Genomic DNA, 25441 nt, shown 5'->3' on the forward strand with positions numbered 1-25441 from the left:
TCAGCAGACAACAATTTACTTACTTTCAAGGCCCCTTACCCCTGACAGATGTATGATATCATGCCTGCATATTATTGTTACTGGACTCTCCCTGCATGTGGGTACAGTGAGAGAAAAGTCACTTAGTGTGAGGCTGTTCCATTGGGAGATAGTCTTGTCAAAGAATTTCTCAGTCTAAAGGAGTCCATCATTTGCCTACTACTGGAAGTAGTGCAGTCTTTGGTTGCAGAAATCTTTGGAAAGGAAGGTCTGGGTAATAGCAGGATGCTTTTTTAGAAAGGGGTCCGAGGGCAATGTAAATAGATAGATAAGTATATACAGTATCACCTCAGCCAAGCTGAAGGGGAGGTATTACAGTAACACCATCGTACCTGTTACACTTTATGAAAGAAAGGGTTATATTAGGAGTGGATGGACAATGCTGGAAAGTATTTGAAAGAGCTCCCCACACAAAAAAACATGGGGAAACACAGTATAGATGTCATTGTAGGACATAGAATGAATGAGGTATGATGAAAAGTATAAAATATGATTAGATGGTATGACAACCCATTTATCATGAAATTACCTGTTTTCTTAATTCTGACTTGTCTCAAGCATTCATGCAATGTGTAAATTTTCTCATAAAAGTTTAGGAAAAGATGATCATCTCATGATTAGAGCCCATTAGAAACAACTTTTTCCTCTGAGTTGTATCCACAAAAGTGATATCTACATGAACTATAACTATTCATTTATTTATCTGTTTATTTATTATATGTAATTGCTGCTTCCCATGCCAGCGAGGTAGTGCCAGGAAACAGACGAAGAATGGCCCATCCACTCATATAACACACATACATAAGTGCCTGTACCTATTTTTTATTTTTTTTTTATTTTTCAAATATAAGCCTTTATGAGTGAAACATAGACCCAGTGCCTCCCTCCTCAGATTTCACCTGGAATATATCGTTGCGGTGAAACATTATTTAAATATGTCAGAGTAATAGTTTTGTTAAAATGTGCTAGTTACAAACTGTAGTGTTATTTATTCTTTTGATGTGTGGCAGCGATTCAGGTTGTGCTGAAAAATATTTAGGGTATAAGATTAAGTACTTTATATGTTCAAAATATGGTTGTTTCCATTACTTACTTTCTTTGAAGTAACCAACTTTCCTTGTTGGATGTCAGTACTCCCATTGTGCACGTGGTACTCAAAACAGACTTTTTGTCTCCAAGAAAAGCTTGACATGGTGCATAATTTGATACCCTTTTTTATTCCAATTTTTTTTTCTTTTTTCAGTTTTATCGTATGACAGCTCACCATGTGACTTCAAGCTTCTGTGATGCTGGCCTCACAACTGGTTGCCAATTGCACTATAGGGTATACATCATTACTTGCTTCAGTGAAAAACTTGCTCAGTGTTTCCCTTCATATATATATATATATATATATATGGTTGTTTAATTTGTTTATGGATGGGGTTGTTAGGGAGGTAAATGCAAGAGTTTTGGAAAGAGGGGCAAGTATGAAGTCTGTTGGGGATGAGAGAGCTTGGGAAGTGAGTCAGTTGTTGTTCGCTGATGATACAGCGCTGGTGGCTGATTCATGTGAGAAACTGCAGAAGCTGGTGACTGAGTTTGGTAAAGTGTGTGAAAGAAGAAAGTTAAGAGTAAATGTGAATAAGAGCAAGGTTATTAGGTACAGTAGGGTTGAGGGTCAAGTCAATTGGGAGGTGAGTTTGAATGGAGAAAAACTGGAGGAAGTGAAGTGTTTTAGATATCTGGGAGTGGATCTGGCAGTGGATGGAAACATGGAAGCGGAAGTGGATCATAGGGTGGGGGAGGGGGCGAAAATTCTGGGAGCCTTGAAGAATGTGTGGAAGTCGAGAACATTATCTCGGAAAGCAAAAATGGGTATGTTTGAAGGAATAGTGGTTCCAACAATGTTGTATGGTTGCGAGGCGTGGACTATGGATAGAGTTGTGCGCAGGAGGATGGATGTGCTGGAAATGAGATGTTTGAGGACAATGTGTGGTGTGAGGTGGTTTGATCGAGTAAGTAACATAAGGGTAAGAGAGATGTGTGGAAATAAAAAGAGTGTGGTTGAGAGAGCAGAAGAGGGTGTTTTGAAATGGTTTGGTCACATGGAGAGAATGAGTGAGGAAAGATTGACCAAGAGGATATATGTGTCAGAGGTGGAGGGAACGAGGAGAAGAGGGAGACCAAATTGGAGGTGGAAAGATGGAGTGAAAAAGATTTTGTGTGATCGGGGCCTGAACATGCAGGAGGGTGAAAGGAGGGCAAGGAATAGAGTGAATTGGATGTATGTGGTATACCGGGGTTGACGTGCTGTCAGTGGATTGAATCAAGGCATGTGAAGCGTCTGGGGTAAACCATGGAAAGCTGTGTAGGTATGTATATTTGCGTGTGTGGACGTACGTATATACATGTGTATGGGGGTGGGTTGGGCCATTTCTTTCGTCTGTTTCCTTGCGCTACCTCGCAAACGCGGGAGACAGCGACAAAGCAAAAAATATATATATATATATATATATATATATATATATATATATATATATATATATATATATATATATATGAAGGAGTTGTGGGAGTATGTGATAGAATGTAAGAAAGTAAATTCTCGATTAATATGGGTAAAACTGAAAGTTGATGGAGAGAGATGGGTGATTATTGGTGCATATGCACCTGGGCATGAGAAGAAAGATCATGAGAGGCAAGTGTTTTGGGAGCAGCTGAATGAATGTGTTAGTGGTTTTGATGCACGAGACCGGGTTATAGTGATGGGTGATTTGAATGCAAAGGTGAGTAATGTGGCAGTTGAGGGAATAATTGGTATACATGGGATGTTCAGTGTTGTAAATGGAAATGGTGAAGAGATTGTAGATTTATGTGCTGAGAAAGGACTGGTGATTGGGAATACCTGGTTTAAAAAGCGAGATATACATAAGTATACTTATGTAAGTAGGAGAGATGGCCAGAGAGCGTTATTGGATTACGTGTTAATTGACAGGCGTGCGAAAGAGAGAATTTTGGATGTTAATGTGCTGAGAGGTACAACTGGAGGGATGTCTGATCATTATCTTGTGGAGGCTAAGGTGAAGATTTGTATGGGTTTTCAGAAAAGAAGAGTGAATGTTGGGGTGAAGAGGGTGGTGAGAGTAAGTGAGCTTGGGAAGGAGACTTGTGTGAGGAAGTACCAGGAGAGACTGAGTACAGAATGGAAAAAGGTGAGAACAATGGAAGTAAGGGGAGTGGGGGAGGAATGGGATGTATTTAGGGAGTCAGTGATGGATTGCGCAAAAGATGCTTGTGGCATGAAAAGAGTGGGATTTGGGTTGATTAGAAAGGGTAGTGAGGGGTAGGATGAAGAAGTAAGATTATTAGTGAAAGAGAAGAGAGAGGCATTTGGACGATTGCAGGGAAAAAATGCAATTGAGTGGGAGATGTATAAAAAAGAGACAGGAGGTCAAGAGAAAGGTGCAAGAGGTGAAAAAGAGGGCAAATGAGGGTTGGGGTGAGAGAGTATCATTAAATTTTAGGGAGAATAAAAAGATGTTCTGGAAGGAGGTAAATAAAGTGCGTAAGACAAGGGAGCAAATGGGAACTTCAGTGAAGGGCGCAAATGGGAAGGTGATAACAAGTAGTGGTGATGTGAGAAGGAGATGGAGTGAGTATTTTGAAGGTTTGTTGAATGTGTTTGATGATAGAGTGGCAGATATAGGGTGTTTTGGTCGAGGTGGTGTGCAAAGTGAGAGGGTTAGGGAAAATGATTTGGTAAACAGAGAAGAGGTAGTAAAAGCTTTGCGGAAGATGAAAGCCGGCAAGGCAGCAGGTTTGGATGGTATTGCAGTGGAATTTATTAAAAAAGGGAGTGACTATATTATTAACTGGTTGGTAAGGTTATTTAATGTATGTATGACTCATGGTGAGGTGCCTGAGGATTGGCGGAATGCGTGCATAGTGCCATTGTACAAAGGCAAAGGGGATAAGAGTGAGTGCTCAAATTACAGAGGTATAAGTTTGTTGAGTATTCCTGGTAAATTATATGGGAGGGTATTGATTGAGAGGGTGAAGGCATGTACAGAGCATCAGATTGGGGAAGAGCAGTGTGGCTTCAGAAGTGGTAGAGGATGTGTGCATCAGGTGTTTGCTTTGAAGAATGTATGTGAGAAATACTTAGAAAAGCAAATGGATTTATATGTAGCATTTATGGATCTGGAGAAGGCATATGATAGAGTTGATAGAGATGCTCTGTGGAAGGTATTAAGAATATATGGTGTGGGAGGCAAGTTGTTAGAAGCAGTGAAAAGTTTTTATCGAGGATGTAAGGCATGTGTACGTGTAGGAAGAGAGGAAAGTGATTGGTTCTCAGTGAATGTAGGTTTGTGGCAGGGGTGTTTGATGTCTCAAAGTAAATAAATAAATATAAATATATATATATATATTTATTTATAAATTTATTTTGCTTTGTCGCTGTCTCTTGCGTTTGGGAGGTAGCGCATGGAAACAGAAGAAAGAAATGGCCCAACCCACCCCCATACACATGTATAATCATACACGTCCACACACGCAAATATACATACCTATACATCTCAATGTACACATATTTATACACGCACATACATATACATATATACACATGTACATAATTCGTGCTGTCTGCCTTTATTTATTCCCATCGCCACCTCGCCACACATGGAATAACATCCCCCTCCCCCCTCATGTGTGCGAGGTAGCGCTAGGAAAAGACAATAAAGGCCCCATTCGTTCACTCTCAGTCTCTAGCTGTCATGTAATAATGCCCAAAACCACAGCTCCCTTTCCACATCCACGCCCCACAGAACTTTCCATGGTTTACCCCGGACGCTTCACATGCCCTGATTCAATCCATTGACAGGACGTCGACCCCGGTTTACCACCTCGATCCAATTCAATCTATTCCTTGCCCGCCTTTCACCCTCCTGCATGTTCAGGCCCCGATCACTCAAAATCTTTTTCACTCCATCTTTCCACCTCCAGTTTGGTCTCCCACTTCTCCTTGTGCCCTCCACCTCCGACACATATATCCTCTTGGTCAATCTTTCCTCACTCATTCTCTCCATGTGACCAAACCATTTCAAAACACCCTCTTCAGCTCTCTCAACCATGCTCTTTTTATTTCCATGCAACTCTCTTACCCTTACATTACTTACTTGATCCAACCACCTCACACCACAGATTGTCCTCAAACATCTCATTTCCAGCACATCCACCCTCCTGAGCACAACTCTATCCATAGCCCACGCCTCGCAACCATACAACATTGTTGGAACTACTATTCCTTCAAACATACCCATTTTTGCTTTCAGAGATAATGTTCTCGACTTCCTCACATTCTTCAAGGCTCCCAGAATTTTCGCCCCCTCCCCCACCCTATGATTCACTTCCGCTTCCATGGTTCCATCCGCTGACAGATCCACTCCCAGATATCTAAAACACTTTACTTCCTCCAGTTTTTCTCCATTCAAACTTACCTCCCAATTGACTTGACCCTCAACCCTACTGCACCTAATAACCTTGCTTTTATTCACATTTACTATTAACTTTCTTCTTTCACATACTTTACCAAACTCAGTCACCAGCTTCTGCAGTTTCTCACATGAATCAGCCACCAGTGCTGTATCATCAGCGAACAACAACTGACTCACTTCCCAAGCTCTCTCATCCACAACAGACTTCATACTTGCCCCTCTTTTCAAAACTCTTGCATTCACCTCCCTAAGAACCCCATCCATAAACAAATTAAACAACCATGGAGACATCACACACCCCTGCCGCAAACCTACATTCACTGAGAACCAATCACTTTCCTCTCTTCCTTACACATACACATGCCTTACATCCTCGATAAAAACTTTTCACTGCTTGTAACAACTTTCCTCCCACACCATATATTCCTAGTACCTTCCAAAGAGCATCTCTATCAACTCTTATCTTATTCCTTCTCCAGATCCATAAATGCTACATACAAATCCATTTGCTTTTCTAAGTATTTCTCACATACATTCTTCAAAGCAAACACCTGATCCACACATCCTCTACCACTCTATGTTTATATATATTTATGAATCATTGATTGATAGACTATGTCACTTTTGAATATTTAATCAGTTATCCACTAAATTGCATGCACAGATATAGTATATGAAGTAAGGAAAATCAGCAGTCTAATGTGAGCATTTTTACCTTAGTGCTGTTGATATGTTGTGTGGAGTTCCTCTTCTTTGATAAAGATATTGTTTTAGTCTTAGAAATAAGGTACATGTAAAGTAACACTACCTTGATACAAGGGAACTGCATGAATTGTATCATTTGGAGAAATGTACCCCTTCTTCAACTTATACCCCAGTATGTGACTCTGTAATAATCCAGAGATATAGGATACCAAAAATTTCTTATATCATTTGCCATGCTCATACAGTAGCCTTTTTAGATGCTAGACTTTTCCATTGATTTGCTGCAGCTTTCTGTCTTTTTCATGACTATTCCTCCAAACATACCCATTTTTGCTTTCAGAGATAATGTTCTCGACTTCCACACATTCTTCAAGGCTCCCAGAATTTTCGCTTACTCCCCCACCCTATGAATCACTTCTGCTTCCATGGTTCCATCCGCTGCCAAATCCACTCCCAGATATTTAAAACACTTCACTTCCTCCAGTTTTTCTCCATTCAAATTTACCTCCCAATTGACTTGACCCTCAACCCTACTGTACCTAATAACCTTGCTCTTATTCACATTTACTCTTAACTTTCTTCTTTCACACACTTTACCAAACTCTGTCACCAGCTTCTGCAGTTTCTCACATGAATCAGCCACCAGCGCTGTATCATCAGCGAACAACAAGTGACTCACTTCCCAAGCTCTCTCATCCACAACAGACTTCATACTTGCTCCTCTTTCCAAAACTCTTGCATTCACCTCCCTAAGAACCCCATCCATAAACAAATTAAACAACCATGGAGACATCACACACCCCTGCCACAAACCTACATTCACTGAGAACCAATCACTTTCCTCTCTTCCTACATGTACACATGCCTTACATCCTCGATAAAAACTTTTCACTGCTTCTAACAACTTGCCTCCCACACCATATATTCTTAATACCTTCCACAGAGCATCTCTATCAACTCTATCATATGCCTTCTCCAGATTCATAAATGCTACATACAAATCCATTTGCTTTTCTAAGTATTTCTCACATACATTCTTCAAAGCAAACACCTGATCCACACATCCTCTACCACTTCTGAAACCACACTGCTCTTCCCCAATCTGATGCTCTGTACATGCCTTCACCCTCTCAATCAATACCCTCCCATACCACCTCAATACCACCTTGAACAAAACACCCTATATCTGCCACTCTATCATCAAACACGTTCAACAAACATTCAGAATACTCACTCCATCTTCTCACATCACCACTACTTGTTATCACCTTCCCATTTGCCCCCTTCACTGAAGTTCCCATTTGTTCCCTTGTCTTATGCACTTTATTTGCCTCCTTCCAAAACATCTTTTTATTCTCCCTAAAATTTAATGATACTCTCTCACCCCAACTCTCATTTGCCCTCTTTTTCATCTCTTGCACCTTTCTCTTGACCTCCTGCCTCTTTCTTTTATACATCTCCCACTCATTTGCATTATTTCCCTGCAAAAATCATCCAAATGCCTCTCTCTTCTCTTTCACTAATAATCTTACTTCTTCATCCCACCACTCACTACCCTTTCTAATCTGCTCTCCTCCCACGCTTCTCATGCCACAAGCATCTTTTGCGCAAGCCATCACTGCTTCCCTAAATACATCCCATTCCTCCCCCACTCCCCTTACCTCCTTTGTTCTCATCTTTTTCCATTCTTTACTCAGTCTCTCCTGGTACTTCCTCACACAAGTCTCCTTCCCAAGCTCACTCACTCTCTTCACGCCAACATTCTCCCTTCTTTTCTGAAAACCTCTACAAATCTTCACCTTCGCATCCACAAGATAATGATCAGACGTCCCTCCAGTTGCACCTCTCAGTACATTAACATCCAAAAGTCTCTCTTTTGCGCGCCTATCAATTAAGACGTAATCCAATAACGCTCTCTGGCCATCTCTCCTACTAACATATGTATACTTGTGTATATCTCTCTTTTTAAACCTGGTATTCCCAATCACCAGTCCTTTTTCAGCAAATAAATCTACAATCTCTTCACCATTTCCATTTACAACACTGGACACCCCATGTATACCAATTATTCCCTCAACTGCCACATTACTCACCTTTGCATTCAAATCTCCCATCACTATAACCCGGTCTCGAGCATCAAAACCACTAACACACTCATTCAGCTGCTCCCAAAACACTTGCCTCTAAAAGGGGAAACAGAAGAAGGAGTCACACGGGGAGTGCTCATCCTCCTCGAAGGCTCAGATTGGGGTGTCTAAATGTGTGGGGATGTAACCAAGATGAGAAAAAAGGCGAGATAGGTAGTATGTTTGAGGAAAGGAACCTGGATGTTTTGGCTCTGAGTGAAATGAAGCTCAAGGGGAAAGGGGAAGAGTGGTTTGGGAATGTCTTGGGAGTAAAGTCAGGGGTTAGTGAGAGGACAAGAGCAAGGGAAGGAGTAGCACTACTCCTGAAACGGGAGTGGTGGGAGTATGTGATAGAGTGTAAGAAAGTAAACTAGATTGATATGGGTAAAACTGAAAGTTGATGGAGAGAGATGGGTGATTATTGGTGCATATGCACCTGGGCATGAGAAGAAATAGATAAATATAATAATATTATTATTATTATTATTATTATTATTATTATTATTATTATTATTATTATTATTTTTCATGCTTGATTGCCATTTTCTGCATTAGTGAATAATGCCAGGAACAAAGAAAGGCTGCATTTGCTGATGTTCCTTCTCTAGCTGTTGTGTACAGTGCGCAGTGCACAGAAATCACAGCCCCCTATCCAGAGTCAGGCCCCAGAACCTTTTCCATGGTTTTCCCTGGCCACTTCACATTATATGGTTCAGTCCAATGACAATATGTTGACCTCTGCATGCAATGTTGTTCCAATTCACTGTCTCTTGCATGCCTTTTCGTTCCTGCATGTTCAGGCCCAGATCACTCATAATCTTTTTCTTTCCATCCATACATCTCCAGTTTGGTCTCACCATTCAGCTTGCCCCTTTCACTCCTGACCTATTTATCCACTTTGTCATAATCTCCACGCTCATTCTCTCCATGTGTCCAAACTATTTCAGCACATCCTCCTCAGCTCTCTCAACCACATTTTTCTTTTATCATCACACCTTTCTTGCTCTTTTATTAATTACTCGGTCAAACCACCTTTCACCATCTTTTATTGTTCTCAGAAATTTAATTTCCAACACATCCATGCACCTTTGCACATCCTCATCAATATTCATAGCCTTACATCCATGCAAAATTTTTAGGGCTACTATACCTTCAAACATACCCATTTTTCCTTCCAAGATAATGACTTCTTTTTCCACACATTCTTCAATGCCCCCTTACCCACTCTATGACTCACTCTTCTTCCATTGTCCCTTTTGCTGCCCTGTCCACTCTCAGGTATCTAAGACACTTCATTACCTCCAAATTGTCTCAATTCAAACTCACACCCTAGCTAACATGTCCCTTTACTCTGCTAAACCTGAAAACCATGCCTGTATTCATACTTACTCTCAGCTTCTTCCTTATTCATGGTCTTCCAAATGCAGTCACCATCTTCTACTGTTTCTCACTTGAATGTCTGCCACCAGTCCCATGTCATCAGCGAGCAACAGGTGACTCACTTCCCATGCCACTTCTTTCCCAGCAGAATGCATAGTTGTCCCTTTCTTGAAGGTTCTTGCATTTACTTCTCTCACCACCCCATCCATAAACAAATTTAGTAGTTGTGGTGACATCAGACCCCTGCCACAGATCATCTTTCTCTTAGAACCACTCGCTCTCCTCTCCTCTTACTTGTAGACATGCCTTACACCCTTGATAAAAACTTCTCTGCTTCTGATAGCTTTCCTTCCACACCATGTACTCTTAAGACCTTCTACAATGCAACTCTGTTGACCCTATCGTATTATAATTTTTTGTCATACTTGATTGCTATTTCCCACACTAGCGAAGTAGTACCAGGAACTGACAAAGAAATGCCACCTCTTTATCTGTCATGTGTAATGTACCAAAACCACAGCTCCTTATCCACAACCAGGCCCCCACAGATCTTTCTGTGGTTTACCCCAGATGCTGCACATGTCATGTTTCAGTCCATTGGCAGCACATTGAACCCAGTATACCACATCATATCACTTCACTCTGTCCCATGTACACTTTTCACCTTCATGCATGTTCAGGCCCTGATCGCTCAAAATCTTTTATTACTCCATCCTTCCATCTCCAGTTTGGTCTCCCCATCCTCCTAGTTTCCTCCATTTCTGACACGTATATCATCTTTGTCAGCCTTTCTTCACTCATTCTCTCCATATGTCCAAACGATCTCAGCACACCCCACGTCTGCTCTCTCAACTGAACTCTTTATTACCACACATCTTTTTTATCCTTTTATGGCTTACTAGATCAAAGCACCTCACACTACATATTGTTGTCAAACAAACAATTCATTTTCAACACATCCACCCTCCTCTGCACAGCCCTATCTCTAGCCCATGCCTCACATCCATATGGTATTGTTGGGCACATGGAGAGAATGAGTGAGGAAAGATTGACCAAGAGGATATATGTGTCGGAGGTGGAGGGAACGAGGAGAAGTGGGAGACCAAATTGGAGGTGGAAAGATGGAGTGAAAAAGATTTTGAGTGATCGGGGCCTGAACATGCAGGAGGGTGAAAGGCTGGCAAGGAATAGAGTGAATTGGATCGATGTGGTATACCGGGGTTGACGTGCTGTCAATGGATTGAATCAGGGCATGTGAAGCATCTGGGGTAAACCATGGAAAGTTGTGTGGGGCCTGTATGTGGAAAGGGAGCTGTGGTTTCGGGCATTATTGCATGACAGCTAGAGACTGAGTGTGAATGACTGGGGCCTTTGTTGTCTTTTCCTAGCACTACCTCGCACACATGAGGTCCCCGGGGAGGGGGATGTTATTCCATGTGTGGCAAGGTGGCGATGGGAATGAATAAAGGCAGACCGTGTGAATTGTGTGCATGGGTATATATGTATGTGTCTGTGTATGTATATATATGTGTACATTGAGATGTATTAGGTATGTATATTTGCGTGTGTGGACGTGTGTGTGTGTGTGTATACATTGTGTATGGGAGTGGGTTGGGCCATTTCTTTCGTCTGTTTCCTTGCGTTACCTCGCAAACACGGGAGACAGCGACAAAGCAAAATAGAAATAAATAAATATATTATTATTATTATTATTATTATTATTATTATTATTATTATTATTATTATTATTAGCTATTTTTATTTTGATTATCATTTTTATTGTTACTGCTATTATTATTGTTATTAATTTCTTTTTATTTCATGCACATTCACCTTTTCCTGCGTCATTGAGATAGTGCCAGGAACAGGTGAAGAAAGGCCTCATTCACGAGCTGTAATGTATAATGCTCCAAAATTGCAGCCCGCATCCACAAGCAAATTCCACATACCTTTCCTGGCAACTTCATATATCCTTGTTCAGTCCCCTGAGATCATGTTGCCCCTTGTATATTACATTGTTCCAATTTACTATGCTATGCATGCCTTTCACCCTCCTTCATCTTCAGGTCCCGAACACTTATAATCTTATTCACTCCCATTTTTCCATATCTTATTTTGTCTCCCCTTCCTCCTTGTTCCCTTCACTTCTGATAAGTACATTCTGTTCATTAACCTTTCCTTAATCCTCCTTTCTATCAGTTCATACCATTTTGGCACACTCTTTTTCAGCTACTTCTGTCTTACTCTTCTTATTACCGCACTCCTTACCCTATCATTACTTTCTTGATCAACCAACTTTACTCTTTGTACTATGCTTGGACTTATCATTTCCTGTACATTCATCCTGTTCTATACAGTCTCATCCATAGCTCATGCCTCACTATTATATAACATACCCATTTTTGCCCTCTTAGATGGTGACCACTCTTCCACACATTCCTCATTGCTTCCAGAATCTTTGCCCCCTCATTCATCCTATGATTCATCGCAGCTTCCATTGTTCCATTTGCTCCCTTATCCACTCCCATGTATCTAAAACACCCCACTACCCCCAAGGTTTCTCCATTCAAACTCACGCCTGAACTACCCTTTCTCTTTGAACTGCTAAAGTTTATAACCTTGCTTTTATTCACATTTGCTCTCAACTTTTTCCTTTCACACAGTCTCCTAGATTTAGACACCAATTTCTGCAGTTTCTCAGTTAATCCTGCCACCAGCAATGTATCATCAGTAAACAGCACTTAACTCACCTCCTAGGTCCCTTCACCCCAACAGACTCCATATCTGCCCTTCTGTACATTACCCTGGCATTTACCTTCTTTGGTAACCAATCTATGAAAAATGAAACAGCAGTGGTGACATCACACACACCTGCAGCAGACCCACCTTCATGTGAAACCACTCACCCTCCTCTCTTACACACACACACACCTTACACTCTTGATAAAAACTCCCCATTTTTAGAAATACAACTGCAGTACCATCCACTCCAGCCTCCTTGCCACATTTCGTCATCTCTTAGGCTTTCACCTTGTCCTGTATTTTCACCAAATCACTTCCCATGATTCTCTCGCTTTATAGTACGTAGCTAATCCAAAGACCCTACACCACCATGTTCAAACAGTCCTTCAGAGTACATGCTGCTTCATCTCTTCATCTCATTACTGCCTGTTACCACTTCCCCATTTGAGCCCTTGGCTAATATTCCTGTTTGTTCTGTTATTTATAGTGTTAACCTCCTTCCATAACATTTTCTTATTCTTTTTGAAGTTTGCTGATGCTTGCTCACCCCAACTCTCATGTGCCCTATTTTTCCCCTGCCTCTTGTATATCTCCTAATCACTTGCAGTCCTTTCTCTTTCATTGGCAACTTTCCTACCTTCAGCCTCATTATTACCCTTCTTACCTTCCTTTTTGCACTTGTATCCTCTTCCTTCCATCCTCCACACCCATGCAAGTAACAACTCCTGCCTCCCCCTTCTCCCTCATTCACCAGTTCTTCAAAATGCCCTTTCCGTCTTCCTTTCGCTTCCTCCTTTTGATTCAGCAACTCTCTTTCCTTACTTCTCGCATGAACATTTCCACTCTTACATCCACCTCTTTCCTTTTTCACCTCCTTCCAGTATAATTTCTTATTATCCTGAAACTTCACTCATCTTTCATCCCAAATCTTCTCTTTCTTTGCTTTCTTCTATCAGCTTCTTAACATTCTGCTTATATGTTTTATATTCTTCCCTCCTCCTTTGCTGAACTTCCACTAGTACATTCCTATTGAGCTATCTACCATATGCCTTTTTATTTTCTTCCACAGTATTTCTAATCTCTTCCATACACCATGCATTGCCCTTTTTATTCCGATATCTTTGAACCTTGTATCCAAGTACTAATTCTACAACCTTTAATAGTATATATCTAAACATTTTAAACATCTCATCCACACTTGACTGCATCCCTACATTCACTGCACTTCTGTCTAAGCTTTCAGTTACCTTCCTTTCATACTCCTCCCTGCATTTTTTCTGATTCATCTTCTCGCTTGCCAACTATTTTACCTCTCCATTCTTTCTTATTCCATATCTCCACTTCTCCCAGATCCTCATCGCCACAAGGACCACGAAATGGTCAGAGACTCCAAAGAATCCTTTCACAACTCTTGCATCTTGCATGCCTTTCTCATTCTTTCATCCACTGCCACACAGTCATTCAAAGCCTTTTGCTCTTCTTTAATGTCATTTCTCATCCTTCATGTATATCTTGCATGGCCTTTCTCATTCTTTCACCCACTGCCACACAGTCTTTCAAAGTCTTTTGCTCTTCTCTTATGTCATTTCTCATCCTCCATGTATATCTGCGGATCATCTTGTGCTGAAAAAAGGTGTTTGCAAGGAATAAACCCTCAGCACAAATATCCACAAGATAACTTCCATTCTCAATTACTTCAGGCACTCCCAATTTACCAACTCTCACCAGTTTCATGATATCCCACTTTTGCATTCCTATCACCTTTTATGATCACATTTGTCTTATTCTCAAAACCTTTTATGCATTCTTTCAAACTTCTCCAGAAATGCTTCATTTCAGCCTTACCTTGTACAGTAGTCATTTATACAGGCAGATATATGCATGCCCATGCATACCTCACAACATCCATCTTTCCTTTACCTACACTATTCTTGATCCATTCCATATATACTCTGTAATGCCCTCCCACACTCTTGCAGACAGCAGAATTGCATATCATTCTTTTCCTCTTCCCAGATAATTTTCACTCATTCCCATCTATACGATATTGCTTATCCTTCCCCGCCATCCTATAACTTGCATTCTTCATTTCCACTCCATACTTGCTGCCCAGGGATAAAAGTTTCCCCAATCCTCAGCACATGCAAGCTACAACTTTTGAACTTCTCCACAAGCTCTATCCTTTCATTCTCACCAGTCATACCATTTACATTCAGCAACATCACCCTTAATTGCGTGTCTCTTTTACTCCTAGGCATAACTGGTAGATTCCAGTGCTGCCTCTTAGCCGTTTCTGCCTCACCCTTGACAGGCCACTGGTAGAGGACAATTCCAGCATAGTGTTTTCAGAGGCAGCAAGGCTCCAGAATTGTCCAAAAACTAAAAAGAGTCCCAGTACACCTTAGATGTTTGTCTGTACTTAAAAGGATTGCCTTGATAGAGTTGGACATCACCTCCTCCATTTAGTTCCACCCCTAAGGGGTGTATTAACTAGGTCACCATGAGAAGGCAGGGTGAGACTTGGATAATCAAGAAAACTAGAGTATCCCCTTGAGGTACTGAAACTTGACAACTTTCCCCAATTTTGAGCTTACTCATAGTAGCAGCACATCCTAACCTCGTTGGTTACAATACTGCCACTGTGCAAAGCGTTTGTTTACCTTCCTCACCACCCTATCCATAAACAAAAAGATGAAAAGTCTACTCAGTTTGCTGGGGCCATGGTTTATTTTAAGGGTGCTTTTGTAGAAAATGTGACTTTATCAATCAAAACTTTTAAGTTAATCTGTTTTTCCTGCAGGAATGTATGTACATCAAGAGTAGTTACATTTCTTGGGAAGATGAAAGCTGGCATGGCAGCGGGTTTAGATGGTATTGCAGTGGAATTTATTAAAAAAAGGGGGTGACTGTATTGTTGACTGGTTGGTAAGGTTATTTATTGTATGTATGATTCATGGTGAGGTGCCTGAGGATTGGCGGAATGCTTGCATAGTTCCATTGTACAGAGGCAAAGGGGACAAAGGTGAGTACTCGAATTACAGAGGTATAAGTTTGTTGAGTATTCCTGGGAAATTATATGGGAGGGTATTAATTGAGAGGGTGAAGGCATGTACAGAGCATCAGATTGGGGAAGAGCAGTGTGGTTTCAGAAGTGGTAGAGGATGTGTGGATCGGGTGTTTGCTTTGAAGAATGCATGTGAGAAATACTTAGAAAAGCAAATGGATTTGTATGTAGTATTTATGGATCTTGCTCTTGTCCTCTCACTAACCCCTGACTTTACTTCCAAGACATTCCCGAACCACTCTTCCCCTTTACCCTTGAGCTTTGTTTCACTCAGAGCCAAAACATCCAGGCTCCTTTCCTCAAACATACTACCTATCTCTCCTTTTTTCACATCTTGGTTACATCCACATACATTTAGACACCCCAGTCTGAGCCTTCGAGGAGGATGAGCACTCCCCGCGTGACTCCTTCTTCTGTTTCCCATTTTAGAAAGTTAAAAATACAAGGAGGGGGGGATTTCTGGCCCCCTGCTCCCGTCCCCTCTAGTCGCCTTCTACGACATGCGAGGAATGCGTGGGAAGTATTCTTTCACCCCTATCCCCAGGGATAATATATACATATATACACATATATATATAGGTATGTATATTTGCGTGTGTGGACGTATGTATATACATGTGTATGGGGGTGGGTTGGGCCATTTCTTTCGTCTGTTTCCTTGCGCTACCTCGCAAACGCGGGAGACAGCGGAAAAAAAAATATATATATATATATATATATATATATATATATATATATATATATATATATATATACATATATATACATACATATATATACGCACATATACACACATACACACACACATATATATATATATATATATATATATATATATATATATATATATATATATATATATATATACACATATGAAAAATGTAAGAAATAATTTAGAAAACTGAAACTTCTAGCTTGAAATGAAATGAAAAATGAATGTCACATAATGGTTCAACCTCTGCCTATGGAAAAGGGAAATGTATGATTTATTTACACAAACGTCAATAGTAGTTTTCATCAATTTAACCACTGTATCATACTGCCTGGTCCAGTAGCAGTATTCCTGAAACAGGAGTTGTGGGAGTATGTGATAGAATGTAAGAAAGTAAATTCTCGATTAATATGGGTAAAACTGAAAGTTGATGGAGAGAGATGGGTGATTATTGGTGCATATGCACCTGGGCATGAGAAGAAAGATCATGAGAGGCAAGTGTTTTGGGAGCAGCTGAATGAGTGTGTTAGTGGTTTTGATGCACGAGACTGGGTTATAGTGATGGGTGATTTGAATGCAAAGGTGAGTAATGTGCCAGTTGAGGGAATAATTGGTATACATGGGATGTTCAGTGTTGTAAATGGAAATGGTGAAGAGCTTGTAGATTTGTGTGCTGAAAAAGGACTGGTGATTGGGAATACCTGGTTTAAAAAGCGAGATATACATAAGTATACATATGTAAGTAGGAGAGATGGCCAGAGAGCGTTATTGGATTACGTGTTAATTGACAGGCGCGCGAAAGAGAGACTTTTGGATGTTAATGTGCTGAGAGGTGCAACTGGAGGGATGTCTGATCATTATCTTGTGGAGGCTAAGGTGAAGATTTGTATGGGTTTTCAGAAAAGAAGAGTGAATGTTGGGGTGAAGAGGGTGGTGAGAGTAAGTGAGCTTGGGAAGGAGACTTGTGTTAGGAAGTACCAGGAGAGACTGAGTACAGAATGGAAAAAGGTGAGAACAATGGAAGTAAGGGGAGTTGGGGAGGAATGGGATGTATTTAGGGAATCAGTGACGGATTGCGCAAAAGATGCTTGTGGCATGAGAAGAGTGGGAGGTGGGTTGATTAGAAAGGGTAGTGAGTGGTGGGATGAAGAAGTAAGATTATTAGTGAAAGAGAAGAGAGAGGCATTTGGATGATTTTTGCAGGGAAAAAATGCAATTGAGTGGGAGATGTATAAAAGAAAGAGACAGGAGGTCAAGAGAAAGGTGCAAAAGGAGAAAAAGAGGGCAAATGAGAGTTGGGGTGAGAGAGTATCATTAAATTTTAGGGAGAATAAAAAGATGTTCTGGAAGGAGGTAAATAAAGTGCGTAAGACAAGGGAGCAAATGGGAACTTCAGTGAAGGGCACAAATGGGGAGGTGATAACAAGTAGTGGTGATGTGAGAAGGAGATGGAGTGAGTATTTTGAAGGTTTGTTGAATGTGTTTGATGATAGAGTGACAGATATAGGGTGTTTTGGTCGAGGTGGTGTGCAAAGTGAGAGGGTTAAGGAAAATGATTTGGTAAAGGAAAATGATTTGGTAAACAGAGAAGAGGTAGTAAAAGCTTTAAGGAAGATGAAAGCCGGCAAGGCAGCAGGTTTGGATGGTATTGCAGTGGAATTTATTAAAAAAGGGGGTGACTGTATTGTTGACTGGTTGGTAAGGTTATTTAATGTATATATGACTCATGGTCAAGTCAATTGGGAGGTGAGTTTGAATGGAGAAAAACTGGAGGAAGTGAAGTGTTTTAGATATCTGGGAGTGGATCTGGCAGCGGATGGAACCATGGAAGCGGAAGTGGATCATAGGGTGGGGGAGGGGGCGAAAATTCTGGGGCCTTGAAGAATGTGTGGAAGTCGAGAACATTATCTCGGAAAGCAAAAATGGGTATGTTTGAAGGAATAGTGGTTCCAACAATGTTGTATGGTTGCGAGGCGTGGGCTATGGATAGAGTTGTGCGCAGGAGGATAGATGTGCAGGAAATGAGATGTTTGAGGACAATGTGTGGTGTGAGGTGGTTTGATCGAGTGAGTAACGTAAGGGTAAGAGAGATGTGTGGAAATAAAAAGAGCGTGGTTGAGAGAGCAGAAGAGGGTGTTTTGAAGTGGTTTGGGCACATGGAGAGGATGAGTGAGGAAAGATTGACCAAGAGGATATATGTGTCGGAGGTGGAGGGAACAAGGAGAAGAGGAGACCAAATTGGAGGTGGAAAGATGGAGTGAAAAAGATTTTGTGTGATCGGGGCCTGAACATGCAGGAGGGTGAAAGGAGGGCAAGGGATAGAGTGAATTGGAGCGATGTGGTATACCGGGGTTGACATGCTGTCAGTGGATTGAATCAAGGCATGTGAAGCGTCTGGGGTAAGCCATGGAAAGCTGTGTAGGTATGTATATTTGCGTGTGTGGATGTATGTATATACATGTGTATGGGGGTGGGTTGGGCCATTTCTTTCGTCTGTTTCCTTGCGCTACCTCGCAAACGCGGGAGACAGCGACAAAGTATAATAAATAAATAAACGACTCATGGTGAGGTGCCTGAGGATTGGCGGAATGCGTGCATAGTGCCATTGTACAAAGGCAAAGGGGATAAGAGTGAGTGCTCAAATTACAGAGGTATAAGTTTGTTGAGTATTCCTGGTAAATTATATGGGAGGGTATTGATTGAGAGGGTGAAGGCATGTACAGAGCATCAGATTGGGGAAGAGCAGTGTGGTTTCAGAAGTGGTAGAGGATGTGTGGATCAGGTGTTTGCTTTGAAGAATGTATGTGAGAAATACTTAGAAAAGCAAATGGATTTGTATGTAGCATTTATGGATCTGGAGAAGGCATATGATAGAGTTGATAGAGATGCTCTGTGGAAGGTATTAAGAATATATGGTGTGGGAGGCAAGTTGTTAGAAGCAGTGAAAAGTTTTTATCGAGGATGTAAGGCATGTGTACGTGTAGGAAGAGAGGAAAGTGATTGGTTCTCAGTGAATGTAGGTTTGCGGCGGGTGTGTGATGTCTCCATGGTTGTTTAATTTGTTTATTGATGGGGTTGTTAGGGAGGTGAATGCAAGAGTTTTGGAAAGAGGGGCAAGTATGAAGTCTGTTGTGGATGAGAGAGCTTGGGAAGTGAGTCAGTTGTTGTTCGCTGATGGTACAGCGCTGGTGGCTGATTCATGTGAGAAACTGCAGAAGCTGGTGACTGAGTTTGGTAAAGTGTGTGAAAAAAGAAAGTTAAGAGTAAATGTGAATAAGAGCAAGGTTGTTAGGTACAGTAGGGTTGAGGGTCAAGTCAATTGGGAGGTAAGTTTGAATGGAGAAAAACTGGAGGAAGTAAAGTGTTTTAGATATCTGGGAGTGGATCTGGCAGCGGATGGAACCATGGATGCGGAAGTGAATCATAGGGTGGGGGAGGGGGCGAAAATCCTGGGAGCCTTGAAGAATGTTCGGAAGTCGAGAACATTATCTCGGAAAGCAAAAATGGGTATGTTTGAAGGAATAGTAGTTCCAACAATGTTGTATGGTTGCGAGGCGTGGGCTATGGATAGAGTTGTGCGCAGGAGGGTGGATGTGCTGGAAATGAGATGTTTGAGGACAATGTGTGGTATGAGGTGGTTTGATCGAGTAAGTAATGTAAGGGTAAGAGAGATGTGTGGAAATAAAAAGAGCGTGATTGAGAGAGCAGAAGATGGTGTTTTGAAATGGTTTGGGCACATGGAGAGAATGAGTGAGGAAAGATTGACCAAGAGGATATATGTGTCAGAGGTGGAGGGAACGAGGAGAAGAGGGAGACCAAATTGGAGGTGGAAAGATGGAGTGAAAATGATTTTGTGTGATCGGGGCCTGAACATGCAGGAGGGTGAAAGGAGGGCAAGGAATAGAGTGAATTGGATCGATGTGGTATACCGGCGTTGTGCTGTCAGTGGATTGAATCAGGGCATGTGAAGCGTCTGGGGTAAACCATGGAAAGTTGTGTGGGGCCTGGATGTGGAAAGGGAGCTGTGGTTTCGGTGTATTATTTCATGACAGGTAGAGACTGAGTGTGAACGAATGTGGCCTTTGTTGTCTTTCCTAGCGCTACCTCGCACACATGAGGGGGGAGGGGGTTGGTTATTCCACGTGTGGCACGGTGGCGATGGGAATGAGTAAGGGCAGACAGTATGAATCATGTACATGTGTTGTATATATGTATATGTCTGTGTGTGTATATATATGTATATGTTGAGATGTATAGGTATGTATATTTGCGTGTGTGGACGTGTATGTATATACATGTGTGGGGGGTGGGTTGGGCCATTCTTTTGTCTGTTTCCTTGCGCTACCTCGCTAACGTGGGAGACATCAACAAAGCAAAATAAATAGATAATAAATGATTGCTTTAGTTAGGGTGTATATATACTACCATTAAGTCTTGTATTAGCGTCCCATTCATTGATCACAGGTAGTACAGTCTGAATTTTTTCCATACCTATACATACCTATACTGGTTAGCAAATTTGGATATTTTACTGAAACCTGTATGAGATCTGTGCCCTTATGGTATGTAATAATTTTTGAAGCTGTGTCACTATTACATGATAATGGATCTTACAATGAAGACCTTGAGAAATAATATTTGTTTGTGACATAAACGCCTCCAAAAATACTACTCATCTCACAGTATTTATTTTATTTATACTTATTTTGCTTTGTTGCTGTCTCCCGCGTTAGCGAGGTAGCGCAAGGAAACAGACGAAAGAATGGCCCAACCCACTCACATACACATGTATATGCATACATGTCCACACACGCAAATATACATACCTATACATCTCACTGTACACATATATATACACAGACATATACATATATACACATGTACATAATTCATACTGTCTGCCTTTATTTATTCCCATCGCCACCCTGCTACACATGGAATAACAACCCCCTCCCCCCTCATGTGTGCGAGGTAGCGCTATGAAAAGACAACAAAGGCCTCATTCGTTCACACTCAGTCACTAGCTGTCATCGTGCACCAAAACCACAGCTCCCTTTCCTCATCCAGGCCCCACAGAACTTTCCATGGTTTACCCCAGACGCTTCACATGCCCTGGTTCAATCCATTGACAGCATGTCGACCCCGGTATATCACATCGTTCCAATTCACTCTATTCCTTGCACACCTTTCACCCCCCTGCATGTTTAGGCCCCAATCACTCAAAATCTTTTTCACTCCATCTTTCCACCTCCAATTTGGTCTCCCACTTCTCCTTGTTCCCTCCACCTCTGACACATATATCCTCTTGGTCAATCTTTCCTCACTCATTCTCTCCATGTGACCAAACCATTTCAAAACACCATCTTCTGCTCTCTCAACCACACTCTTTTTATTTCCACACATCTCTCTTACCCTATTATTACTTACTCGATCAAACCACCTCACACCACATATTGTCCTCAAACATCTCATTTCCAGCACATCCACCCTCCTCCGCACAACTCTATCCATAGCCCACGCCTTGCAACCATGCAACATTGTTGGAACCACTATTCCTTCAAACGTACCCATTTTTGCTTTCCGAGATAATGTTCTCGACTTCCAAACATTCTTCAAGGCTCCCAGAACTTTTGCCCCCTCCCCCACCCTATGATTCACTTCCACTTCCATGGTTCCATCCGCTGCCAGATCCACTCCCAGATATCTAAAACACTTTACTTCCTCCAGTTTTTCTCCATTCAAACTTACCTCCCAATTGACTTGACCCTCAACTCTACTGTACCTAATAACCTTGCTCTTATTCACATTTACTCTTAACTTTCTTCTTTCACACACTTTACCAAACTCAGTCACCAGCTTCTGCAGTTTCTCACATGAATCAGCCACCAGCGCTGTATCATCAGCGAACGACAACTGACTCACTTCCCAAGCTTTCTCATCCACAGTATACCTGAAAATACACTTGGAGTATGTACATGGCAGTAGAAAATTTGATAATGAAAATTTGTTGTAGTTAATTTTTAGTAACAAACTTTCCTTTTTTTTTTCTAGAGATTTAAGAATATCTTGCACACAGTTGTATCTTGGGTATTAAGACAGTTGAAGTGATAGAGTTCAGGTGTTTTACTTTAACCTGTAATATTGCTTCTGGGTAGCTGTTTTTACTTCATTGGGTATATTATTTGTAAAATTCTTTTAAGTATCCATGGGAATTTGGGATCATGGGTTAAGAGGGTGAGGTAAAGTAAAGTAGGATTTGGTAGACAAAAAATTGAATTACCATGTATACTTGTGTATAGTTTGAGTTTTTAAGACCAAATTTTTAGGTAAAACACTGGTGGTTAACCTATGCATGGGTAATAGTTTCATTAGGTTGAAATCCATGCATAATGGGAAGGGCTAGAAGCAACTTTTAGCTTCAGCCATGAATAATATTTGGCAGTTGCTGCCAGTAAAAAGTGGAAATGTAAAATGCGTACCAACTAGTAATGGAAAGCTGTGTAGTGCTTTCAGCAGATGAAGCTTACCAACTTATGATAGGCTAACTTACCTCACAACGTGCTTTCAGTAGTCTATGTTGAATTTCTTAACTCAGGCTAACTTATCATATATACAGTGTCATAGTACCCTTAGATCTGCAGAAAATGCCAGTAATGAAAACCTTTTCAATATTTCACCCTTAATATAGTAATCCACCACAATCTCATATTGTGTACAATGATACACGACACACCACAAGCTGTTGAGTGTTAGCATAGGTGCCAGGACCGATCTGCATCATCAAAGCAAGCCCAAAGTAGCCAAATACATGGTAAATTATGGTATGGTAGCACAGGATGATGTAAAACATAAAGTATTCATTTTTGAAAATGTATTTATAGTATTTATTTTTTTATTATACTTTGTCGCTGTCTCCCGCGTTTGCGAGGTAGCGCAAGGAAACAGACGAAAGAAATGGCCCAACCCCCCCCCCCATACACATGTATATACATACGTCCACACACGCAAAATATACATACCTACACAGCTTCCATGGTTTACCCCAGACGCTTCACATGCCTTGATTCAATCCACTGACAGCACGTCAACCCCGGTATACCACATCGCTCCAATTCACTCTATTCCTTGCCCTCCTTTCACCCTCCTGCATGTTCAGGCCCCGATCACACAAAATCTTTTTCACTCCATCTTTCCACCTCCAATTTGGTCTCCCTCTTCTCCTTGTTCCCTCCACCTCCGACACATATATCCTCTTGGTCAATCTTTCCTCACTTATCCTCTCCATGTGCCCAAACCACTTCAAAACACCCTCTTCTGCTCTCTCAACCACGCTCTTTTTATTTCCACACATCTCTCTTACCCTTACGTTACTCACTCGATCAAACCACCTCACACCACACATTGTCCTCAAACATCTCATTTCCAGCACATCCATCCTCCTGCGCACAGCTCTATCCATAGCCCACGCCTCGCAACCATACAACATTGTTGGAACCACTATTCCTTCAAACATACCCATTTTTGCTTTCCGAGATAATGTTCTCGACTTCCACACATTCTTCAAGGCCCCCAGAATTTTCGCCCCCTCCCCCACCCTATGATCCACTTCCGCTTCCATGTTTCCATCCGCTGCCAGATCCACTCCCAGATATCTAAAACACTTCACTTCCTCCAGTTTTTCTCCATTCAAACTCACCTCCCAATTGACTTGACCCTCAACCCTACTGTACCTAATAACCTTGCTCTTATTCACATTTACTCTTAACTTTCTTCTTCCACACACTTTTCCAAACTCAGTCACCAGCTTCTGCAGTTTCTCACATGAATCAGCCACCAGCGCTGTATCATCAGCGAACAACAACTGACTCACTTCCCATCAATTTTTGTTAATCAAATTTGAAACAGCATAAAATACCATATTTCTGAATATTATCATTAAAATCCATCAAAATCATCTTCCTTGTTATCATTTTCAGCACCAGACAGCTCCTCCCCGTCCTTTCCTTGAACAGCATGATCATTTGAATCTACACCATCATCAAGCCATAGGATCATCAATATCTTCATTTTCATATCATGCTGTCATTAGCCTCATAATCCTATAACACATCATCTTCTGTTTGATCAAGAGCATTCGAAATCCCACATTTCTTCAGAGATTTCTCCAAATTTCTGGTCTCATTGTATCCCAGGCTTTACAATCCATTCACCTAATGGTGCTAGTAATGGAGCTTGGATGTTGTCTATCTTTGTGTATGTCTGATCTCCTTCCATCATCCGGTTCCACTTCACTCTCATTGCATCTTTGAATGGTTTGTTTATGGAAACATCCATTGGTTGGACAAGGCTTGTTAATCCACCAGGAATGACAGCATTATTAGCGTTTTCCTTCCTAATTCCAGTGGTAACACTGTCAACGTGATGTGACTGAAATCTGTCCCATGCAAGAAGACTTTCTTTCTGCGGTCCCCCTGGTCAAAAGTTCCAGACTTTTTTCTGCCATATTTGTATGTCATCTTCATCCATCCATCCTTTCTCATGCACATGAATGATCACGCCTTTTGGAAACTTTTGCCTTGAATTTTTTTTTTATTTGAATATTACCATGGGCATCAGCTTTGTGCTGTCAGCCATACATGATAGTACAACTGTGAATCTTGATTTTTCATGTCCAGTAGTTCTTACTAAAACAGTTTTTTTGCCATCTTTATTCATTGTTTGACTGACTGACGTATCAAAATTCATGGGTGTTTCGTCCATGTTTCCTGTACATGAAAGTGTATGGATTCTTCTTCTGGTGTTTGATTATGAACCTGAAATTCGATAACCTTGTCATCAGGTCTTTGTGGAAGATGGTGTGATATTTTCATTCTCCTTCTCAGTACAAAATCATATCTTTTCATGAATTTTGTGTGCCAACCATGGCTCGCCCTAACTTCCTTGCTAATTTCAAGGCAAAGATTAGAATTGATCCTTGGGAAACACTGTATCCATCCTGTTGGTTTTCACTGAGATACTTTGCCGTTTTAACTTCCAACTGTGGCCACTTTCCTCTGTTAGCACATTTGTTTTTCAGCATATGCTTTAAGTTGTGGAAAGAGCTTTCTCCAGTCTCTAATTTTTTTTTATACCTTAAATTCCCTTGCTGCTGCACAGTTGTCTGTCTGTTCTGCATATTTGATCACTCAGAGTTTGA

At 41.2% G+C, this 25441-nt stretch overlaps 1 protein-coding gene across 2 annotated transcripts in view; it reads left to right on the plus strand.

Moving 5' to 3' along the window:
* Nucleotides 1–25441, plus strand: part of Dd (CTD nuclear envelope phosphatase 1-like protein dullard) — a 142339-nt gene that overhangs the window by 36587 nt on the left and 80311 nt on the right. The window contains exon 2 of one of the 2 annotated variants that reach the window (XM_071666746.1): nt 1283–1363. The exons of the other annotated variant lie outside the window; for it this stretch is intronic. Within the exon in view, the coding sequence (XP_071522847.1) occupies nt 1283–1363 (81 nt within the window). The remainder of the gene's footprint in view (nt 1–1282; nt 1364–25441) is intronic. 2 annotated transcript variants of the gene reach the window in all.

This window comes from Panulirus ornatus, chromosome 11, assembly GCF_036320965.1.
Source record: "Panulirus ornatus isolate Po-2019 chromosome 11, ASM3632096v1, whole genome shotgun sequence".
Classification (NCBI taxonomy): domain Eukaryota; kingdom Metazoa; phylum Arthropoda; class Malacostraca; order Decapoda; family Palinuridae; genus Panulirus; species Panulirus ornatus.